The sequence below is a fragment of the Sinocyclocheilus rhinocerous genome, unplaced genomic scaffold, assembly GCF_001515625.1.
Source record: "Sinocyclocheilus rhinocerous isolate Xijiao unplaced genomic scaffold, SAMN03320098_v1.1 scaffold2134, whole genome shotgun sequence".
Taxonomy (NCBI): Eukaryota; Metazoa; Chordata; class Actinopteri; order Cypriniformes; family Cyprinidae; genus Sinocyclocheilus; species Sinocyclocheilus rhinocerous.
Genome location: NW_015652303.1, coordinates 558,170 through 582,072, shown reverse-complemented (window position 1 = coordinate 582,072; position 23,903 = coordinate 558,170). Strand labels below are relative to the sequence as shown.

At 34.2% G+C, this 23,903-nt stretch overlaps 2 protein-coding genes across 3 annotated transcripts in view; both read left to right on the top strand.

The window, feature by feature from the left end:
* gucy1a1 (guanylate cyclase 1 soluble subunit alpha 1) overlaps positions 1-1,664 on the top strand; it is an 8,661-nt gene extending 6,997 nt beyond the window's left edge. For both annotated transcript variants that reach the window (XM_016520582.1, XM_016520583.1), the window contains 2 exons: positions 388-542; positions 965-1,664. In XM_016520582.1, coding sequence (XP_016376068.1) covers positions 388-542; positions 965-1,145 — 336 coding nt within the window. In that variant the 3' untranslated portion in view covers positions 1,146-1,664. The remainder of the gene's footprint in view (positions 1-387; positions 543-964) is intronic.
* Positions 1,665-2,755: 1,091 nt separating this feature from the next.
* On the top strand, positions 2,756-23,413 carry LOC107714654 (guanylate cyclase soluble subunit beta-1). The gene is made up of 13 exons (XM_016520584.1): positions 2,756-2,935; positions 3,333-3,406; positions 4,454-4,554; positions 4,787-4,905; positions 5,443-5,640; positions 7,865-8,095; positions 8,182-8,298; positions 8,514-8,647; positions 9,527-9,724; positions 16,689-16,926; positions 18,777-18,917; positions 21,485-21,639; positions 22,786-23,413. The coding sequence occupies exons 1-13, from the start codon at positions 2,933-2,935 to the stop codon at positions 22,901-22,903; spliced, it is 1,827 nt and encodes a 608-aa protein (XP_016376070.1). The 5' UTR covers positions 2,756-2,932; the 3' UTR covers positions 22,904-23,413.
* The last annotated feature ends 490 nt before the right edge of the window (positions 23,414-23,903 follow it).

Below are 23,903 nucleotides of genomic sequence, written 5' to 3'. Positions count from 1 at the left end.
TCCAGCCGGTTGTTATCTCAGAATAAACCCCGACAGGGTGATCAGGACCCCGACGCGAAGCGGATAATTAAATCTAATTATTTACTTGCCACAAGTAAATAATTAGACGATAATCTGAGATAACAACCGGCTGGATGTACATTATCCCTTACATACAAACATTCGTTTTGGAAAAAGGTATATGTTTGTTTAAAGATTCGGTTTGAGCTTCTGAATTATCATCGTTTAAATGATAAATATATTTTGGAAAACAATTCACATCAGGAGACTTTGAATTTGCTCAGAAATGTTAATATTACCTATGGCTTGCAATAAAGAATGTAAAAAGAATATTTGAGAAGAAAACAATTTTTTTTAAAAGGAGTCTTTGCTTTGTTTTATTCTCAGATGCGTATCGGGATCCACTCTGGCTCGGTTTTGGCTGGTGTAGTCGGTGTTAAAATGCCCCGCTACTGCCTTTTTGGCAATAACGTCACATTAGCCAACAAGTTTGAGTCCTGTAGCCTGCCAAGAAAGATTAACGTCAGTCCCACCACATACAGGTACAAACAGAAACAACTGTCCTGTTTGTTTATTCTGTATTCAGAACTTACTGGCAAGTGTAACTAAATGTTTATTTTATTATTTTACAGTTTTGAATTTTAAGTGAGGGTAAATTTATTTTTACACGTTATCGAGAGCAACAGTGAGTCAGTTATTGTACAATAAGGTGTGCGTAAAACAACTGCATTCATTTTAAATGAACAAAGAACAGGAACATTTCACCAAATGGATCTGTGTTTTTTATGTTTAAGAAAGAATAACACATGAAGATCTTCCTTATTAAATCATTTCTGGATGAGCCAAAACAAGTACAAGTATTTTAAGTATATTCCACTCTGTTAGAGGTGATTTAGCACTAGCAGGTTTACTGTGTACCTGCATGTGGGTTTTAGGACAATTTGTAACTTCTCTCTCATTTCAGATTGTTAAAAGATTGTCCAGAGTTCACTCTCATCCCCCGGACAAGAGAGGATCTTCCGCCCAACTTCCCTGCCGACATCCCTGGAGTTTGTTACTTCCTCCAGGCTCGCGATCAAATGACAAGTGCTGCTTCCACTGGCTGTGCTACAGACGAAACTCAACCCAGTGGATTAAAAACATAAAATCTTTAAGACACAAATGCTGGAAACAGTGGGTTAATACTGCCTGTCACTCTGTGTATCTTTTTAGTTGAGCCAGAGGTAGTTTATCATCCAACTGTTGAATGTTGCCAAAAAGCTATCAAATAACACTCATTAGAAGGGGTTCACTGTGCACAGTTTTTGTTCACAGAAGTGTTGGTTTAAAGCCTCAGATTTTTGTTTGGCAGAACATCTTGTTTTAATAAAGTATTTAGTTTATTTTGACTTCCTGACTGTATACCAAAAATCTAAAAAGCAGAGAATGTCATCCACATTTGTATTTATATTATTTAAATGCTACAGAACCAATAAAGTGAATCATTTATTGTGTATGGGGCAATTAGTATCAATTCAATAGTCTGAATAGAGCACATTTCATTGTAGTGCACCACACAGTGAAGGGGAAGAAAAGCACACAGTAAAGGTTCACATTAGCAGAGTCAGACCACAGTCATCCTTAAAGTAAACATTGTGACTTTTTTGTATTGTAATAGATCTGTAATAAACATGCTTTACTCAAGGTTTGTTTTGTTTAATGTCTCATGTTTCAATGCGACCTGGTCTTTTCATGAAAAGACCACAAAAAGATAACACTGTTGCATTATTCTTAATTTTGTTCAGATTTCACATAACACTGTTCTTCACATAACACGTCCTAACGATGTTTTAACATGTTGTTAAACAGAACAGGGGTCATGTTTTTGTTTTGTTTTGTTTTTTTGCTAAAATCTACCAAGATTAACATGCTTCATGAAAAGTATGGTAATGTATCAGAAGCACAAAACAAAAATGTTATGATAAACCTGTCTGTGCTTAAAATACCACACCATGGTGAATTTCATTTAGCTCTACTATATTCATCACTACATATTATTAAATATAAAATTCTAAAAGAAGTGAAGAAATGAGTATTTCTTGCTATCACAGATAAAAAAAAAATTTTTGAATTATAATTACAACAGAAATCCAACAGGTTTTATTAATTGTTTCAGAATATAAAACCCAAATATGACATTCAGGTTTAATTGATTTCATTTAGGGCATATAGCATAACAAATTAGAGATTAATCTGAAATGTATAAATTAAAGAAATATTAGGCTAATATCTTGCTATCAAATTGACTAAGAACAAAGTATAAGCTTCATGAAAATTTAAACGTCTTCATAAAATAATAAAATCAATAGGGTATGAAATTACGAATTAATTTTCTTAATTTGATTCATTTTTCATTGATTAGACTGATTGCAATATTAAGATATTTCTAAACAGCTCCAACGATAATATCTCCTGACAGCATTCCCCCTGCTAAAGCTTGGTCGATGAATATTAATAAGGTCATGTTGGCGTTGCTTGGTAACCTTCCCGGAGCTTACAGAACGTAACCTAATTAATATTCATGACCCAGGCCTTCAACCATAGTAGGAATCGTTAATTCGCCAGTTGATTAGCGCCCACCTACTAGCGTCTACCTCGCGGCCAATCAGATAGGTATTCTGTACAAACGTCATGTTGCGTAATTAATATTCATGAGACAATCCTTCAACGGAGTATAATTCCTGAATCCGGGATCCAGAAAAACGCAAATAGCGAGAACCAGCTGTGTGTAGTACTTTTTGCATCCCTGCGCTCTCGTTGGCTGCATCCTCTGTCAATAACAATGAGCTCGTTTCAGGAATGGTGGTTTCACTCGTAACAGCTGTACGGTTTGTCAGTGCTGGTGTTTAGTGATTTAAGGTATCACAAACAGGACTGGCGAATTATTCCGAACATGGTATGTAGCAATAATATGAATGCGATTTTAAATTTTTTTTTACATTTCTGTTTTTATTCTGTAATCCTTGTTCACGTAAATATTTGCTCTGCAGTTTACGGTAGCATCGGTGGTATAAAAGCGATGGAAATATGGCATTACTCAAATATGTATTTCTGTAGGCTATTATAATAGCTGTATTGCCTCACTGTGAGATAAAATTCAATTCAAATGTTCATTACAGCTCATGTCTTACGCACAAAAAGCACTACAACATGTTTGTAGAGATGGTACATTGAATATGTAAACAATGAAAAAGGCAAATAATGCATTACACTACATGTAGTGTATATACAAACATATTATTATTATATCATGTATGAATTTCACAACTGTATATTTCACTCTTTTTTGGCAGTACGGTTTTGTGAACCATGCACTAGAACTTCTGGTGCTGAGAAATTATGGTCCAGATGTGTGGGAGGACATCAAGTGAGTTCATATGAACTTCTCTATTACATCATGGACAATCTTTTATTGTCATATTCTGTAATTTTTTTTGTTTGTTTTTGCATTTATGTGCATTGTATATTCTATTTGAACATACGTGTCTGTACATATAATAGATGTTCTCAGATATAAATTCAGGTGACTTAAGGAGAGGTGTGTGTGTGACTATCAATTTATAATGACACTTACAAAACTTTGGCTTGAAATCTAAATAAAATTTCAGCAAATGCTATTTTATTCTTAACACTTTTTCTCAATGCCTTAAAAATACAATTAATGATATCTGTAGCTCAGTATATTGTGATTGGTCAGTTTTTGCTACCATATGCTCTTTTTCCTTTATTCAGAGCATGAGAAATCACGTATAACATGTCATGGGGTGAAGTCACATGCATACAAATTTTTCCTCTTGCACAAACAGTTCAGCTTTATTTAACTTCTTCCATCTCTTTAACATGACTTTTAAGAGCAGTCTTTTCAAGTCACAGCTGTGCGCAATGTAAACAAATGTTTTAGAGCCTGTTTAGGCTCAAGTTGTGAGCTCGAGTCTCACTCGATTTTCTGGCAACATTAAAGCAGTTGGACTCAGTTATTGCAGCATTTTTTTCAGCAAGGTTCAATATTATCACAAGGTTAGCAGCATCTCGCAGTGCACTGTCCAAGACATGATTAACAATGTTTCTATTTCTATTTTTAGGTTGTGTTTTACAAGTGTTTTCCCTTGTTGATACTATTGTGACTTTTTGGCTGAACTTCTCTTTGGTCATCATTCTTAGTCAAAGCTGATTTGTATTTTTTTTAGCTCACAGTTTAGTAATATGTCCAAGCAAATCACATTTTGACCCAACTCTAACAATCTTCATGCTTTTATTAAATATTCCTTTTCATTTTTCTCAAAATTTAAAGATATGTAATTACCTTGGAGTCTAAAAATTCTAATGAAACATGTTTTAGTTTTTTAATTAATGTTAATGATGTAATAGCAATTACTCGATGTTTAAAATATTTTATATTATATTTTTCTTTTAGGAGAGAGGCTCAGGTTGATGTAGAAGGACAGTTTTTGGTCAGAATTATCTATGAAGATGCCAAAACATATGACCTTGTGGCTGCTGCAAGCAAAGTACTAAGTAAGGTTGTTTTTGTTATTGTTGTAGTTTTGGAAAGATGGAGGTAATCATTTGCGAAAACCTAAATTGATTTATTTATTAAGTGGTTTATTAAATCAAAAGTGGCCTATTATAAGTGACAGAACATCATAATGATTAACTTATACAATGAAATGTAACAAAATTACTTTGTTTAAATGTAAAAATCTTCTTGAATTGCCTGTTGATTTAAATATGGTTTCTTCTTCTATAGAAATGGATGCCGGAGGCATCTTGCAAATGTTCGGGAAAATGTTTTTTGAGTTCTGTCAGGAATCTGGCTATGACACTATCCTTCGAGTGTTGGGCTCCAATGTCCGTGAATTCTTACAAGTAAGAGGCTACTGTTTTTATCACCCAAAAATCAGCAGCAGCAATGTTGAGAAAGTGACGCAAGTAACACTGTCTGTTCTCTATTTCACACACTGCATGTACTGTACTTTTAGTGAGGGTGATTTTTAAAATAGTTTAAAATAATAATAGAGTATTAAATAATAATAGTTTTGTTAGATTACAGAATGAAAATGGCATGTTCTGTGCTAGTGCAGATTATTGACAATAACATCATCAGCTATATTTTAAATAAATCCTTAATGTTCTTTCATTATATATCATGTTTTTTAAAGAATGTCATTTTTTTTGCCTTATTTTGTGAAAAATTCCATACGACTGTGCCCATAGTAAAATTAAAAATGAGAGAAAAGTTTGCCATAACTGAAGCTGATTTCACTAAATATTGTGTAGTATAAAAGCTTAGTGCTACTAAAATCTAGATACTAGATACCCTATTTTCACCCCTTTTCATTGCACTGACTTTGCAAAAATCTGCTCCTTACATCAGCACATTAATATCAGCTTGTTCTCTTTCAGAATCTGGATGCATTGCATGACCATCTGGGCACCATCTACCCCGGCATGCGCGCGCCCTCCTTCCGCTGCACGGATGCAGAGAAGGGGAACAACCTCATTTTACACTATTACTCTGAGAGAGAAGGTCTTCAGGACATCGTCATAGGGATCATCAAGACAGTTGCACAGCAGATTCATGGAACTGAGATTGAGATGAAGGTGCTGTGCCTGTGCATTGATGGTCTCCTTTATAGATGTTGCTTTGTTCCTTTAATTGTCTTTAGCCTGGCAGATTCAGATGCAAATGGTAGAAGAGAATTATTGCACAAAAAAGTAATATCCACAATGACACAACAATAGATAGATAGATAGATAGATAGATAGATAGATAGATTTTTAAAGAAAGAAATTAGTACTTTTGTTCAGCAAGGATGCATTCAATTGATCAAAATTGACAGAAAAGACAAAAAATCCTATTTCAAATAAATGCTGTTTGAACTTTCTATTCATCAAAGAATAATGCTGAAAATTCAGATTTGCCATCACAGGAATAAATTACATTTTAAAATATATTACAATAGAAAACCGTGCATTTAACTGTAATACTATAACTGTAAAAGATATTACTGTTTAATAAATGCAGCCTTGGTTATAACAAAGAGTGAAAAATTTAAGGGGGTCTGAATACTTTCCGTACCCACTGTATATATATATATATATATATAATGGTATTTTTAAACAAACAGTAATGTAAGTGATAAATTCTGCAATTATCCAGACATGACTGGAGGTAGACCAGAGGTAGATTTACTCTCTTTCACACAGAGAGTCTCATCGATAAACAACATTATCATGAACTCCCTGCGGTTTATCCTTTGTCACCGCACTTCAGTCTCTGCCTTATTTTCCAAATAAATCCCCCTCACCCAATAAGAGCTAATCATCCCCCAGATGGCAGACTGCTCTTTCCGTCTCTCTCTCTCTCCATCTGGGCTTAGTGTGAAATGAGGGAGTCCAATCGACAGACCCTCGAAATGCAACACCTGACTTGTTGAAAAAAATGTTAGCCATCGTCGTCATGGTGACGGCAGGGCAAAGAGACAGTGACTTGACGTCAGCAAAATGGGCTCAACTTCAAGCTGAGAGAGAAAAAACAACAGCCTCTCTGCATTCAGACCAGGCTGATATGATGGCTACAATAAAACGGCTTTTAGGGCCATTTTCAGTGATATTGCTGAAGATAAAACAGAGAGAACGAGTGTCTTCATTGCGTAAAAAAAATCCAAAAGTTATTCCTGTATTTGACTCATACTTAAATAAACTAAACATTCTCCTTTATTAAACACTCAGACACACTTGAAGCTCTAACTTTCTCTTTGCTTAGTCTACATGCTATGCAACGACTAAGGAATGAGATCACTGAACCTGAACTCTTATCACTTAACAGAAGATATTGTTTGGAATCACAAGAGACCATTAGACACTTTTATTTCTGTTCTTTAAAGGAATATTTCGGGTTCAATGTAAGTTTTTTTTCAACAGCATTTGTGGCATAATGCTGATTACAAAAAAAACCTCATCCTTCATTTTCAGGTATTATAATGAAAGTAAAAGTGCTGTTTTTGGAGGATTTAAAATGAAATATAATTTAATATTTCGCTTATAAGTTTATAAACGCAAGTTTTTCTGTTAAGACTTATTTGAACTGTAAAACTTTTTAAATCATTCAGTCATTTTAAACAAAGACATTTTTTTTTATATAACCTTTTTTTGACCACGCTAAAACCATATTAACACACACATGGTTAACAAATGCTTACAGATTGACCTCATTCACTTAGATTGCAATTGCCTTCCCAGATTATTTTTATTTTATTTTATTTTGTAAAAAATGAATGTTTTGGTTTGGTTTTTATTTTTACTGGAGTTTGTTTTAAAAATGAACATAAGCAGTACAGAATATACAGCACATATGTTAGAAAATAAATAGATAAATAAATACATAAAATAAATAAACATGCATAAAATAATAAATAACCTCAACCATAGCTATATAGTTTTTATTAAGTTTTAGTTTATTGAGTTTGTGTACTTCAACTTAAATGAAAGTGAGAAATGTTGCATGGCAACTGGTTAAAACAACACTCCAAAGAGAAAGGAAAAATTGAAATCGCATCATATGACCCCTTTAAGATTTTTTACGTTTTATTTTATTTCAGTTAATGTTTGTTTTATTTCTAATACTGAAAATGTTTTTTTTTTTTATGGCTTCAGTTTTAGTTACCAATAATAACCCTGTATCGGTCTGTCTCTTACTTCCACCCTTTCTTCCAGTCATTGCTTTCTTTTTCTTTCACGCTGTGGGTGTCCACATTTAATGTTTGGAAATGCAATCCCCATGACCCACGAGACTCTAAATCTGTTATTTGTGGGGGTGTACCAGGTCATTCAGCCAAAGAGTGAAGAATGTGATCACATTAAGTTCTTGATTGAGGAGAAGGACTCGGAGGAGGAGGCGTTTTATGAAGACCTGGATGGTTTCGAGGAGAATGGGACTCAAGAGACACGGATCAGTCCGTATACCTTCTGCAAGGCTTTCCCATTCCACCTGATGTTTGACAAGGACCTCATGCTCACACAGTGTGGCAATGCCATCTTCAGAGTTCTGCCACAGGTTCGTCTGCTCAAAAATGTATTTTTAGAAATGTAAAAGTGAGAGATTTAGAAAGTAAATGTCAAGTTATTTGTGCCATCTTCCAGCTGCAGCCTGGCGTCTGTAACCTGTCCTCAGTGTTCTCGCTGGTGCGGCCACACATAGACTTCAGTTTCCATGGCATCCTGTCTCACATCAACACTGTCTTTGTGCTGCGGAGTAAGGTCTGTCTGCCCCAAAACACATTACATACTGTCTGATATAAAACCACCAGCACTCATTAACTAAATGTTGTTAATAGTTTCTGAAACAAATTATGATTGTTAGTTCTACAGTACATGTCACACACTCATATACAAATACAAGGCTAACCATGTATGTTATAAAAATATGTAAATGGAAACTAAATGATACAAGGTTTGTTTATGGTTTTATGTAGGAGGGCCTATTGAATGTAGAGACTGCGGAGAGTGAAGATGAACTCACAGGAACAGAGATTAGCTGCCTGAGACTGAAGGGCCAGATGATCTCACTTCCTGAGACTGAGAACATCCTTTTCCTGTGCTCACCAAGGTTAGATGGATGAGGCTGTGAAATAATACCAATAAAACAAATTTGGAAATTTTGGTAGCTTAAAATAATTGCATCAGTTTGAAATTATATTCTACTGCTCTTCACATGAACTTGAAGAGAAGATGGACAACACATGTAATTGTTACCATAATTACTTATTTTTACTTGCTCTAATCCTTAAAATTATTTTCATTTTTGTAGCCTAATGTAGTCAAGTGGATTTAGTCATATCTATTATTATTATTAAAAATATTTTTTAAATGTCAATGCTTGGAGCTTGACTTCAGTTTAAAATTATGAAAATAGATGTTACTGCAATTTTCAAGTTAGATTTATTTTTTTAGTGAACATGGTTAAAATTAATGTTTTAGGTAAAAATAGTATTTAATTTGACAGAATCAACCTGACTATATTATGTTACACCAACAAAAGTCATTTAAAGTGGTTTATCAGGTATAAATAGCTCCTTAAAGGAATTCCGCATTTTCCCTTTTTAAAGTGCATTTAGACAGGCAACCTTTACTCATACTTCATTGATTTATACCTTTAATACAGCTTGAAGGAAATAACGTATAAATAGCATAACGTGTCATTTAAACATCAGTGCGATTCTTTCGACTCTTTTACTGGCAAACACAACAACGATGTGTCCTTCCCGCTGATTTAGATTGAATTTTTTTAAAGAAACTATAATAATCCCCATGGCATGCACACAAAGGCTTTGATAACTTATTATGTGGTGAAAATATTTTCTAATGAGACTGCTATGTTGGTATATATTAAGGTTATATTGCTAAATTTAAGACATTTTTTTTTGTTACTTCACTTTTTGACATCTTAAATTTATGGGGCTGATTAAGTGTTTTGTCAATATGTCAGTGTTATGAATCTGGATGACCTGACAAGGAGAGGTCTGTACCTGAGTGACATTCCTCTTCATGATGCCACCCGAGACCTTGTGTTACTGGGGGAGCAGTTTCGTGAGGAGTACAAGTTGACCCAGGAGCTGGAGATCCTGACTGACCGTCTGCAGCACACGCTTCGAGCCCTGGAGGATGAGAAGAAGAAGACAGACAGGTCAGTCCTCCAACGTTTCACATTGTGGAAATATTTAATGAATATTAGCTGATTTAAATGAACACTGGATTACCTTGAAAATCCTACATCTATTTGAAAGCAATGGGATGACACTGTTAACTTTATTTCATTGATGTTTGTAAGGGTTAAAGTTTGTAATAATATTAAAAAGATTATCTTACATGTATGTTATGAAATATATTGAAAGAATATGCTGTTTCATTCAAACAGTACTCCAATTCAGTGTTAGAGGTATTCACAGAAATATTTAAACATTTATGGTTTCTTTTTTAAATTGTTTTGAGGGAACTCTCACACATACACAAACCCAGACCAACACCAGACCCCATAAGACCCGAACCCAGACCAAATCTAGATCTCTCAAGACCCTGATCCAGACCAAGATCAGGTCCCTTAAAGCCCAGATCCAAACCAAACACTGAGTTCCAGACAAGACCGTCAACCAGGGTAGGAAATTATGGACTGTAGGAATTATTTTGCAGTGGTGCCTGGATTATTTTATTTACCAGCCACTGTGGTGACTGACTTGACTTGATTGTCCTATGACAATAAATACCGTTGTTTAGGAGGAACACATTCATTTATATTTACAGGAAAAGATGATGAAAAGTAAAGCTGGTGAGGTACATGTCTGATCGGCTGTTCATCCCAATCTTCAGTGCTGCTCTATCACTTCAATGCCATTCAGAAGGGACCCTTTCATGCATTAAATATTTTTGTCAGTTGCTTCTCAGAGCCAAATTTTGTGAGTGACAGGTTTCGTGTGTTATGATCCTTATTTATCTCATTAATTTTCTTTTGCTATTCTTTATGTCTTGCATGTATCAAGATTTATAGGTGTTGCCTAAACGATTGTCAGCAGAGACCCACAACCCAAAAAGAGGTCTGAGTGCAGGACAGGTCAGGAAAAATGTCAGAGCAAAAAGAATTAAGTTCTTTCCCCTTTTGGCATCTGAGTTTAGTTTTTACTGGCCATAAAAGTGGGCTCAGGCTACATTTTGGCCAATTTTAGCTTAGCCCGTTTTCCAGTTACACTTTTTGTGGAACCCAACTCAATGGTGTTTATTATTATTATTATTATTATATTTAAGTACAATTAGGAATCTCAAAGTTAACACCTTAACCCATTAGTTTAAATGAAATGTTTTTGTGAAAGCAAGCCAACTTGATATATTTTATTTTAGTTAAAGCAGGGGATAATAAACAGACGTTTCTTATCTCCTTTTTTATCCCTTGCTTTAACTTAAATAAAATATTATAGAGTGTAGACCAATCATTGTAATTTTTGAACATATATATACTGTTTATCTTGGCACCTAACCAGCTGGGAGAGTGCAGTGAAAACAATGATTACAAATGAGATGTTTAAAACCCCCAATAATGTATAAGCAAATGTATCGTTGTACAATAAAACCTCTTTAATTAATTTTAATTTTTTATTTGCTTCTTCCCTTCCCTGCTTTACTGAATGAGCACCTTTGAGAGTCTGTGTGGAGTTTACAGTAATTTCCAGAGAAATAAAATAAGTGGCTCATCTCCTCCTCTGCATGTCATCATTACCTTTGTACAGTAATCTGTTAATTGCATTACATGTCAATCAGACCATCTCTTCCTGTCTAAATGGGTGGTTACACAAGGCAAGCTGGAAATAGACTGCAGTCTTATCCGAGACCATGTGTGAGGATCCAGATTCAGACCAATACACTGAGTAATATGACTAAGGTCAATTTTAGGTCTCACGACTAAGGCCCAAACCCAGATGGCAACCCAAGCCCTTATAGTCCTGCTCTGAGTCTATAATTTGGTGATACAATGCTGCATAGACTGTCACAAGGCTGTAATGATAAAAAAAAGCGTGATATTGGTTTCACTTTGTTTCCCCAGCATACAGCTTTTTTAAGATGGCCGTCTCTTTTCCTGCTCGGAAAATGAGGCTGTATTTGCGCTCTCCGTGGGGAGCCAGTCTGCCTCGGACTGTGAGCTCTGTGTTTGTTTATTAAATCTGTTGGAGAACCTTGAACATCACCAGAGACCATCTCTCTCATCCACACAGACAATATATACCAACTAAAGCTCCACAACTGCCTGTGTAAAAGTTTCAAATTCTAGTCAGAATTTAAAACATGACTGTTCGCAGGAATTGTTTAATAATCTTCATAGACATTTTAATATTTTCTCATTTGTGTCTTAAATTAAATTACTGAGTTGCTGATGTGTTATGTCCTTCTAAGCATTTTTTTTTTAGTTCATTTCAAATTTACACTCTCTGTAATTTTCAGTAGTGTTAGGTGAACATGCAATTCTTAGAAACCTGGATGTATGTGACTCATTGATAACAGGTGAACAAATGGGCCGCATTCTGAATGTGCTGAATAGCACAGCCTTATCTTCAATAGCAGGCGTCCTGCACTGAAACTTGGGCAGTTGCTCAATTTAGGACACTGAGATGTGACTGTGCCATTTTCTTTAAGGTTTATGCATATGATTTTTGGATGCAGTTTTTATATGCAGATTAATTCTGTGCTAGTAGGTACGGAAGAGGATTAGGGGGCCAAGCAATAATAAAAAAAAAAAAACATCTCGAGATTAAAGTCATTATAATACGAGATTAAACTCATTAAATTTCAAGAATAAAGTTGTTATGTTTCAAGATAAAACTTGTTTAAAAGACAAAATGTTGAGAATAAAGTCATTAAATTACGAGAAAAAAAGTTGTTACATTTCGAGAAAAAAAAAACTCATTCAATTTCGAGAAAAAAAGTCGAAATAAAATGTTGAGAATAAACTCATTTAATTACGAGAAAAAAGTCGTCGTGTTTTGAGAAAAAAAACTTGTTAAATTTCGAGAAAAAAAGTCGAGAATAAACACACTCGTGTCATTCATTTCATCTCGTTTGACAGAGTCAAATTGCATCTGCAGTTGGAGAGTAATGCAGAGATGTAGCGTGTGATGCGATCGACAACAGTCTGCCAAACTCACTTTTCTTTCTTTTCTCATCACATATGAGAAAAATGGAAATCAATTGCTTAGCGAGTGTTTAATAATAATGTATTAATTAGGGAGGCTTTGTTGTCCTAATAAGGCAGCATCTATATAATAATTTTAATAAATAAAGTCATTTACACTTGGTTATTATTGCATCCTGTTTATGTACAATAATACTGAGGTGCAGTATAAATAGCATCTAATTAGCTACTATTTACACTTATTGCAAAGATCTGCTACTTTTGCATAGCCTAACGTAAATAGAATGGCTATTTTCACTTAGTGTAAATGTCTATTGAAATGTAGGCTATTATATGTGGCCCGCCAATCATAATTTACAAATCATGCAGTTTTACAATGTCAACACAAGGTGAGAGCACTACATTTTAGGCCAGATGTATCAGTAAAACGTGTGACAACAATTTGATAACTCATATGCAGTGTTGGGAGTAACGCATTACAAAAGTAATAATATTATACCAGTGTTATTTATGAATGTAATAATGCGATTTGTGCTTATATTTTTTAACCTAAACTACAACGTAACATTAATGTAGACCTACATACCGGTATCTAAATATGATTTTATAATTTTATGCCATATAGACCCATCACATTACCCTCCACTGGATGTAGAATGAGCAGCATTAAACTACATTTTGGCATTTTACAATACTTATGTGGATATTTTGGATGAAAGTAACTCAAAAGTAACTCAAAAGTAGTGTAATGCATTACAATTCAGAGACAGTAATATTGTAATGTAACTAATTACTTTCAAAAGACAGTAACTAGTAATATATAATGTATTACATTTTGGAAGTAACTTGCCCAACACTGCTCATATGCGCTGTCTTTAGCGCACTAAAAGCGGTACAGCGCTACTTATTATAACGTTAGTAATAACTACCGTTATTAGCTCTGCCTAAAGACAGCGCAGCGCGAGCTCAGAACAAATGTGTTTACTCGCAGGTCTCGATCAGGCATCCACTAAACAGCGCTGTGAGAAGCGTTCGAGTTTGGAGCAGAGGTCTCCGATAAAAACCAAAGACTCCACAGTGATTTAAACACGTTTAAAGGCAGATGAAACAGTGCTGCTATTCTAAACAACACTGACACAGAAAACAGGAGAAACACTGCAACAACAATCCTATTAGAGTACTTTTCAATCCACAAATCAATATTTACAATGGATTTACTGTAGTAACACTTAACCTACCTAATTAATACATTATTATTAAACACTGGTAAAGCAATTCATTTTCCACTTTTCCGATGTGATATGTGATGAGAAAAGGAAGAAAAGCGAGTTCGGCTAAAGACAGTTTCGAACATGCTACCAGTGGTGTATAAAGTACCTGAAAGCCATACTCAAATAAAAGTACAAAAGTTGGCTGAGATATAAAAACTCAAGTAAAGTACAGATACTCCCAAAAAATACTTAAGTACTGTAACGAAGTATTACTTCATTACAATACACCACTGTATGCTATGTCCCTGCGTATTACCTCCAACCTACGCCACTGCAGACACTGTTTGACTCTGTCCAACAAGATGAAATGAATGACACGAGTGTGTTTATTCTCAACTTTTTTCTCGAAATGTAACAACTTTTTTCTCTCAAAATTCAACAACTTTTTTCTCGTAATTTAATGAGTTTATTCTCAACATTTTATCTCTACTTTTTTTCTCTCGAAATTTTAACGAGTTTTATCTCGAAACATAATGACTTTATTCTCAAAATGTAATGAGTTTAATCTCAACATTTTATTTCGACATTTTTCTTCAAATTTAACGAGTTTGATCTCATATTATGACTTTAATCTCGAGATGGCTTTATTTTTTTAATATTGCTTGGCCCTAATCCTCTTCCGTAAGTAGGTATCGCCTCATAGAAAATAGCTGGGTTTTTTGTCCATGTGTTGTATTTACTGTGAATCATGCTGTTTATTTATTTATTTTTGATTACATACTGTCACGAATCCGGTCCATGAACTTCCGTCTGCTTGCCATCAGAGGTCACCCTTTCCATTACATTGACTCTCGCACTACACAAACTGTTGCATCATCCCGGACTACATATCCCATCATCCATTGTACTGATTGCACACAGCACTGATTGCACACAGCTGTATCCAATCACACATTCACTATATATCACTCAATCTGACTCCTATCGAACGGCCGAGTATTGTATGCGCTTATCGCCAGCAGTGATAGCTACTTTACAGAGCCCTCGTTAGCTTCCTAGTCTTGCCCTGTCTGTTTTCTTGGTTTCTGATCTTTGCCTGTTTTCCTGGATTTATCCCTCTAGTCTCGCCCTTTTGATTCTGTTCGCCGATCGTTGACCTACGCTAGCCCTAGGATTATTCTTGTGTCTTGCCCGCCATATACCTGTTTGCCATTGTTCGACCCTGCCTGTGTTTCTGACCTCTTCTGCTTTAAATAAAAGCTTGCACATGGATCCGCACGTCTCACGTCTTGTCAGCCCCGTAACACATACAGGGCCAGCATAGCTTCTATTATTTATGCTGTCTGAGTAATAATGTGAAATGTATTTATAAAGAGCCTGTTTTGTATTCTTGTGAGACCATGAGCAGACCAAATCATTGAAATTTGTCTCAAGCCCAGCAATTTTTATCCATAATTTAACACAGTTAGGCGTTTTGGCCAGAAATAATGCTTAAGGCAGTTACCATGGCAGTGTACCAGATGTACATGAGAGAGACATGTGTTCAGAAATATTTAAGTTATGGAGTGGACTGGGAGTCTGAGATGAAGAAAATTTGTTTCCAAAAGCTTAATAATATATTACTGTTCAAAAGTTTGGGGTTGGTAAGATTTAAAAAAAAAGAAATTAATACTTTTATTCAACAACAGGGATGCAATAAATTCATAATAAAATAAAATAAATGCAGTAAGATTTCTATTTTATATAAATGCTGTTTTTTTTAACTTTATATTCCATCAAAGAATCCTGAAAATGTATCAGTTTTCACAAAATATTGAGCAGCACAACTGTTTTCTTTAGCAAACAAAGCAGCATGTACAAATTATTTCAGAATCATGTGACATTGAAGACCACACTAATCAGGTTTGTCAGCACTAAAAAATAAATAAAAAAAACATCACATTAAAATAAAAAACAGTTATTTTAAATTGTACTTTCATAATAATACTGCTTTTGGTTTTGTATTTATATACAGTATATATATATAATATAGTGTATTATAGTGTTATATATATTATATATAACAGTGTTATATATATAAACTTATGTTTCATCATGTTGTATAACTGAGAGTTCTAAAATGCCTTTTGATTACAGAGGTTAGTATTTGTGTTTTCCCATTGGCAGTAAAGAATAAGAACAGAACAGATGGATGAAATGTCTAAATGTAGAGAGCCAATACTTAAACAGCTCTGTGGATAATTAGCACTCAACCTTCAGGGAAAGTGTAAAAGAATGAAATGATTTGCATTATCCCATGGTCAGTTTAAATGAAATTAATAAAAAAAGGATTAATTTAGTATTAGATTAAATCATTTAGGTATTTTTAACAACTCGTTGCCTTCTTTAGTGCAGCTCAACCAGGTCTCGTCCCATTCGTTAATATTTGTGATATCACCAATCCCGGAAAATATGCGTTGTAGTCCAAATGAGTCGTTCGTTGTAGTTTTTGAAAAGTGAACTTTGAAGTGGACTTTGAGCTTTGTAACTTTGCAGACTTTTTTATGCTCAAACAGCAACATTACAGACTAATTAAAGTTGAAAAAGTGAAAAAGCATAATAGGACCCTTTCAGCAAACTGAAGTAAACAACTGTATTGCATTGAATGGCTACAACAACTGCTACAACTTATATAATTTCTCTTTTTTTTGTCCAGTGACATTAAATACAATGAATGCATGTTGTTGTAGAGTGTACATGATAATGATGATACCTCTTTGTTTCAGGTTGCTGTATTCGGTTCTTCCTCCTTCTGTAGCCAATGAGCTTCGGCATAAACGGCCCGTGCCTGCTAAACGATACGACAATGTGGCAATTCTTTTCAGTGGCATTGTTGGGTTCAATGCGTTCTGCAGCAAACATGCATCAGCAGAGGGAGCCATTAAAATTGTCAATCTGCTCAATGACATCTACACTAGATTTGACATTCTCACTGATTCTCGGAAGAATCCTTATGTTTATAAGGTGAGTGGCTTTCAAACTGGAATTTGGAATTCAGATCTAACCGTATCTGTGTTTTTTGTTTATTGATAGACAGATAAAAATACCTTTATAACCATGCTCAAAGACATAAATAGAGATATTCAGCACACAAAGAAAAAACTCTGTACGATTGTGACTGGCCTAAAAATATCTTGACAAAAATGACAACTCTTGACAAATATGTGTGAATGTGCTTGTGAGAAGGCAAGTTAGCCACAGTGTTAAGTTAAAGCATTATACAGTAGGTGCAAAATCTGAAAATCTAATTTAAATGTCACTTTGAGCAAACTTAAAGTAATAAAGGTGTCACTATCAACAAAAGTAATAAACCTTCCAGCTACAAAGTTCAAAGACAAAAAAAAAAAACTTTATAAGTGTTTTTTTTAATGATACGTTGTTTTATGATAAATCTTTTATGATGTACCTAATTAGATCAATAAATGAATGACTATATTTAGAGCAGGGTGCCAGATTGAATCATCTTATGTGGGCTGATTTTTTATTTATTTATTAAATCTTGATGTAGGAAACACAGAGTGTGTATACAATACTGGGATAAAAAAGAAGCACATTGAATTTACTAATTAAATTTACTGGAGGCCTTTAGATTATATGTACATACAGTATGCAGTTGGTAATTAGGGAGTATTAATCAAACAACAGTATTGATATATTTGATAACTGGGAAAATCAACTGAACAGTTGCATCACCCTCAAATCCACTTTCAGATGAAAGTGCAAATTCATGCATAAGTACCAGATGTTACGTGTAATTACTACTTCTGCTTTAAAATGTGAGCTATAATATACACAACTAGTTTAGCTAAAAATAGAATATGAATTGATCATACCCATAAAATAATTGGATGTGATTTTTTTTTCTTTCAAATCATTTCACAAGCTGGATTAGACTCCTCTGGAGGCCATATTTGGCCCACAAGCTGTATGTTTGACACACTTGGTTTAGATATTGCAAGTGTAATGTGAGTCTTTTGAAATTCCAGAGCAACCAGCCATGGTGTTGTATTTTTTTGTAGCTTTAAATTTAATTAACTTTCTTGTCTTAACTATCTGTCCCTCATAGTCTGTACTTTTCCAACTACACACCATGTACAATGCTCTCTTAAAAACAAGGGCATGAGAACATATCCTTGATTTACATCCTAGGCATACAGACAAGAATGCACTTCATGGAGCTTTGCTAACTAAACAAAACGGGCGGGTAGAATTTCAAGGCTGGCTCACCAAAAAAAGCAATATTTACTTAAAGCCATCCGTATCTATGTGGTCCAAAGGTCTCATAAAGGACTGGGCTCTCTCTTTAGAGTTTGTTGTGATACGGTATAGATATGTGGTTGGAGAATGAAACACGAGGAGTTAAATTGCCAACATTTGTGTGCATTGTCAAGAAAACTTGGATGAATCAAAAGTATTCTAAAATGGGAGGATAGTTTCTCCTGATATTTTCATTTTTTTATTTTATTTGGCTGTATTCATATAACAAACTAGGATCAGTTATTATCTTGTAGTCAAGGCCACAAGATATCTTTAAATGTTTTTTAGTTAATTTAATCAATACATGTTCATTAAAAATGTTAAGTACACACACATTATATATATATATATATACTCTCTATATAGACAGACTTTAAACAGACTCTATATCTGTTGTGCAGATATTATTACATCAAGTAGGTTAATGTGTTAAATATAAAATTGGGGTAGGAAACTTAAAATATCCAAGTGTCCTTTGAGGTTCATCATACCACAGGCACATTAGCTATTTCTAGCCGTCTCATCAGTTTCTCAAACGTCTCTCTATTCTCTGAAAGGTGGAGACAGTTGGTGATAAATACATGACTGTGAGTGGTCTTCCGGAGCCCTGCACCCACCATGCAAAATCCATCTGTCATCTGGCCCTGGACATGATGGAGATCGCTGGACAGGTGAAAGTAGACAAGGATCCTGTGCAGGTGATCACTTTTCTTGACCCAGTTACAAGTTTAAACAAAAATAAAAAAAATTCACATTTTTATGCATAGCACATGAGGTTCTGTTAAGGTCTTTTGTTCCAGAACATCTTATCAACTCCAGGATAACGTAGTATCACTTTCGGTCTCTGTCAGAATAGCTGAATTATGTGGAAACAAAATTAGAAAAGTGTTTGCTCAAATCTTATCATAGCCTGCTGATTGTAAGATTGAATACCAGTTCAAGTATATGTAATGAAGAACATTACAGCAATATCACTTGAACAAGAATGTGTGATGCCGTTGTTCCAGCGCTGCTTTATTAATTATCACTACTATTGGAATGCTTGTGTAATCAAATTAGATGACTGGAACTATAGAGAATAGTTCTAATATACAGCGTATATGAAGAATATTACCATAGGTTTACTCTCAGATACTGGAGGTGCATTTTACCAAGACTGCAGAGGCTGGCTTGCTGAGGGTGCTGAAGCATCTCATGATGAGATACTATGTACTGTTTAATAAATTCTACATAATATAGTAAGGAATGTTAGTTCTGGTTCTCAGTTTTTGGCTGATTTGCATTCCTAGATTGCTGCTATTTAGTCCAACAGCACTGAACTTCAATGTTTGTATCAAAACGCTTGTTTTGCTGTATGCTGGGGCTTTGCCCAGTGCTGCCCTAGAGAACATTATCATTCTATGAGGATCTGCATCATGTATAATATTTCATGTCACAAACATTAAAGTTTTGTAATAACTAGTTTATTTAATTTGCTGATTTCAAGTACACTGGAAGATACAACACATAATTGCAGATTGTGGGTGCTGAAATTAAAGAAAGAAATGCTACACTGTAAAAAAAACAAACAAAAAAAAACATACCATAAAACATTTTCACTAAAAACATATATTGTATATTGTGTATGTCATAAATTGAAATAATGTGAAAAATAGTAAATTACTAAACATATATATATTTTTACCTTTATATTCTGACAACCGCCTTAAAACACAGGGGCTAAAGAGAAAGCCACATGATAAATCAAAGATTATCACAAATAGCTTTTCCACAAGCTGAGAGGTAAATACTAATATATAGAAGGTGCACACAGTGTCATACACTCAAATACTTAACACCATCATAGTAACACACTTGCCACTAAAATAATGCAATGAACATTCATTTAACTGCTAAGACATAACAAAACCCGAAAACTAAGAAGAAAGTTATTTTAATAAAAAAAAAAAAGTTGATTACTAAAAAGTTGCTAATTATTCACACCAGTTTCTGCAGTTAATCATGATTGTGTTTAACAGTAAAATTTGTAATTATATATATATGTTTTCACAGTGAATTTCCCAAATTTTAAATCTCCAGCATTTTAAATATTTGACATTTGAAAGATGTGTTTAATGGCATCTTTCTATGAATTCATGGGGATAAAATGAGGATTAATAGCCATTCAACACTATAGTGTAATTAAAATCCAGGACTAAACTGCAAATTATCAGTTTTATTGATCATGTATTAACAATTACAGAACATATAACATATACACACAAATTTAACTATAATATAACACCCTTGAAGTTAACTTAAAACAATATTCACATAAACCCACTATAATAAATGTCACATTTAGCTTCGCCTTTGATAAAATATGCCTTGGCAATGTTTCAGAAAAGACGTTAGCAAAGTTCCTTCAGAAATCAAAAAGAAAAAGAAAAAACAGTATAATGTTTTTTTTTTAAACTCGCAATATAATATACAAGTATATACTGTGTATTGTGTATTTATAATTTAATGCATAAATACATTTTAAATGTTTAGACTTGTTTAATGCACTGCCTAGTAGCATAAATTAAACAAAATACCTTGCATATTTTGTGTACCCGGCTGATGGGCTTACACAAGCACCCACCCACCATGCTGTCCTTCATAAAAAAAAACCTATCATAAAACATGCTCCTGTGGGAATACATTTTAGCCAGTGTATTAAGGATGTTTTATGTTTTCTAAGAATAGCTCAAGAATACATCTCAAAGGTGTTAGATGTGTCTGCTGTAAAGTCTTAGTCGGGGTCTTTTGTTGAACCAGATGACACAGGTTTGTTATTATATGCGCTACTGTTGAAGATGTGCTGCTGGAACACTAAGAGCATCTAAATTAGAGAGAGGACTGTGTTAGGCGAATGGCATGGACGCTTTCACACAAAGACACACACGCACACAAAAGTAAGCACAGTCTGGCAAAGGGAGACACCGTCAGATCATCCTTCCTTTCAGTGTTTAAAAATACACCCACATTAACTTTTTTCTGAAACGTTAGCTCAGCTCTGGCACATTCACATGGCAGAGCGTGTCTCGCTCAGAGGAGGAATGTTCTTTGCAATTGCTGGAAAGACAAATGCATGCAATAAATGAAAAAAAAGTCTATGATTTCTCCCGTTATAAATTGTCCAAATTGTAAAAGACAATGTGAATATTAAGGAGTTATGTGTGAATTTGTTTACGTATTTTCAGGCTTCACACATTTACTACCTAACTGTTATGTCTTGGAGCAGATCACCATTGGAATCCACACAGGAGAGGTGGTCACAGGAGTCATAGGTCAAAGAATGCCCCGTTACTGCCTGTTTGGAAACACGGTCAACCTAACAAGTCGTACAGAGACCACAGGAGAGAAAGGAAAGATAAATGTGTCGGAGTACACATACAGGTGAAAAAAAAACATAAATCTGCACTGTAAAAAAGTATTTCTCGAAGTTGTAAATGATTTGAGTACGTTTTACAAGAAAATGCTATTCCAGTTATCCAATGTGTTAACTGTTTTGTGAAATATACTAAGGGCCAGATTTACTAACATCTTGCGCCAGCGCAAACCGTTGGCGTTAAAATAGTACAGTCAGGATTTACTAAAGACGTGCAGTGAAGAATTAGCGCTGAAAAGGCGTGGACACAGTTATTTTGCGCCTGACCTTATTGAATATGCATTTGTAGGAGTTTCCCTTTCAGACGCAAAATTTATGGGAGGAGAGTATTAAAATTAATCACGCAACGCGATTTACTAACGTTTGCACTCGTCAAATTACTGGTATTTGCGCCATTATTTAACACCCCCCAAAAAAGCATGTCTTAAAGCAGGCGGTAATTTGCGCTGCTCTTGGTAGATTTCACTGGTCATTATGGAAATGTTCTGGCTGCGTCTATGTTGTTTAATGTGCGCATTGTCAGTAAATCACCCGGATAATTTTCCCCTCCCATCGGCGCTTTTTTGGAATTGCGCTCTAACGATAAGTTGCCCTGTTTAGTAAATCTGGCCCTAAGAATTTATGAGTGCAAATTGTTTCTACACCAATTTTGATTGTTTTCACGGTGTTTATATTTTATGAAATAGTCCGTGTACAATAAATATACTTTTAGAAGGTTATTAAAAACACTGTAAAAAGCAGTACCCTGGAACATTGCACATATATATATATTTTTCATAGGTAAAAATAGCTATGCACTGTTACAGGGTACTACTTTTTACAGTGATTTTAATAACCTTCTAAAAAGTATATTAATTGTACACTGACTAGTTCATAAAATATAAACACTATGAAAACAAAACAAAAAGTCAACTATTAAATTAGCCAAAGGTTGTTGTTTTTTTACTTCTGTATCCCCTGGACAGGATATAAAATCAGAAATAAACAATCATTCAAAATATGACAACCAACATCACTTTTAATAATAGAATAGACTAGAATAGAACTGAACTGAATTGAATTTGTGAGATTAATTATAATATAATACAATATAATATAAACAAAGGTTTTTGTGTGAATAAATTGAATGTTGTTATTGTGTTGTTTTGTTTCAGGTGTTTGCAGTCAGTGGAAAACGCCGATCCGCAGTTTCATTTGGAGTACAGAGGACCTGTAACCATGAAAGGAAAAAAAGAACCAATGAAAGTGTGGTTTCTCTCACGCAAGACCTAACAGACGCGCCATAGAGCCGCAGCGATGCGATTTTTATTGTGTTCTCAGCTAATGTGTGTTCTTTCTGAAATCTATGAATAGGAGCATACTTTGCTTTCTTCATCAAGATCATTTTATTCTTCCCCTCTCAAATTAAGAATGTTCTTTAGTGACCCCTGCATTTCAAGTGCCAATTATCTCTGATTCACAGATAATGATAAAATAGGGGGAAAAGGGTATTTCATAGCTAAAGGCAAACAGAGCTCTACACATTTTACGTAGAAATATGGAAATGACTGTCCATTTGATATTAATCATACTATTAGAGTGCCAGCTATTGAATAGATTTAATACAGAAACAGAACATCGGAATAAATAAAACTGGAACATGGTACAAATACACTATGCAACGTGCAGACATGCTCATCAAGTGTTTGTTTTCATCTTGGTTTATTTATAGTAAAGAATGTGACAGTATTTAGATCACTACCAAGTCCAGAATTTTTTTTTTATTTCATCACTGAGCAAAACAAGTTGTTTTCGCTTTGTATTAAGTCCTATATGTCTGAGTGTTGATATTTAATATTAAGATTATATATATATATAATATATATATAAGTTATAAGTATAACACTACAACTTAGAAATACCTTTAACATTTTTTTGTTTGTTTTAATTGCACACATTAATTAAGAAATAAACCTGCTGTGTTCAGAATCACAGCACATTTTGTTACTGTACCAATGTGTTATATTGGAAATACTCAGTTTAACCATAATTAAATTTGCTAGACTGAATTTATTTTTCATGTTTCAGAGGGTAATGTGCATGCTGTAAATAAAAAAAATGCCTGCACATTGGAATCATATTTACAGTCTCACATTGCATCAGAGAATTTGCCAAACCTGTACATATAAGCTATTTTATGATCACAATTTACTATACATTTACACTAATGTTCAAGTTATTGCATCAATGAATAGACTCTAAACAAGTTTCTAAGTGATATTAATTATTTAAA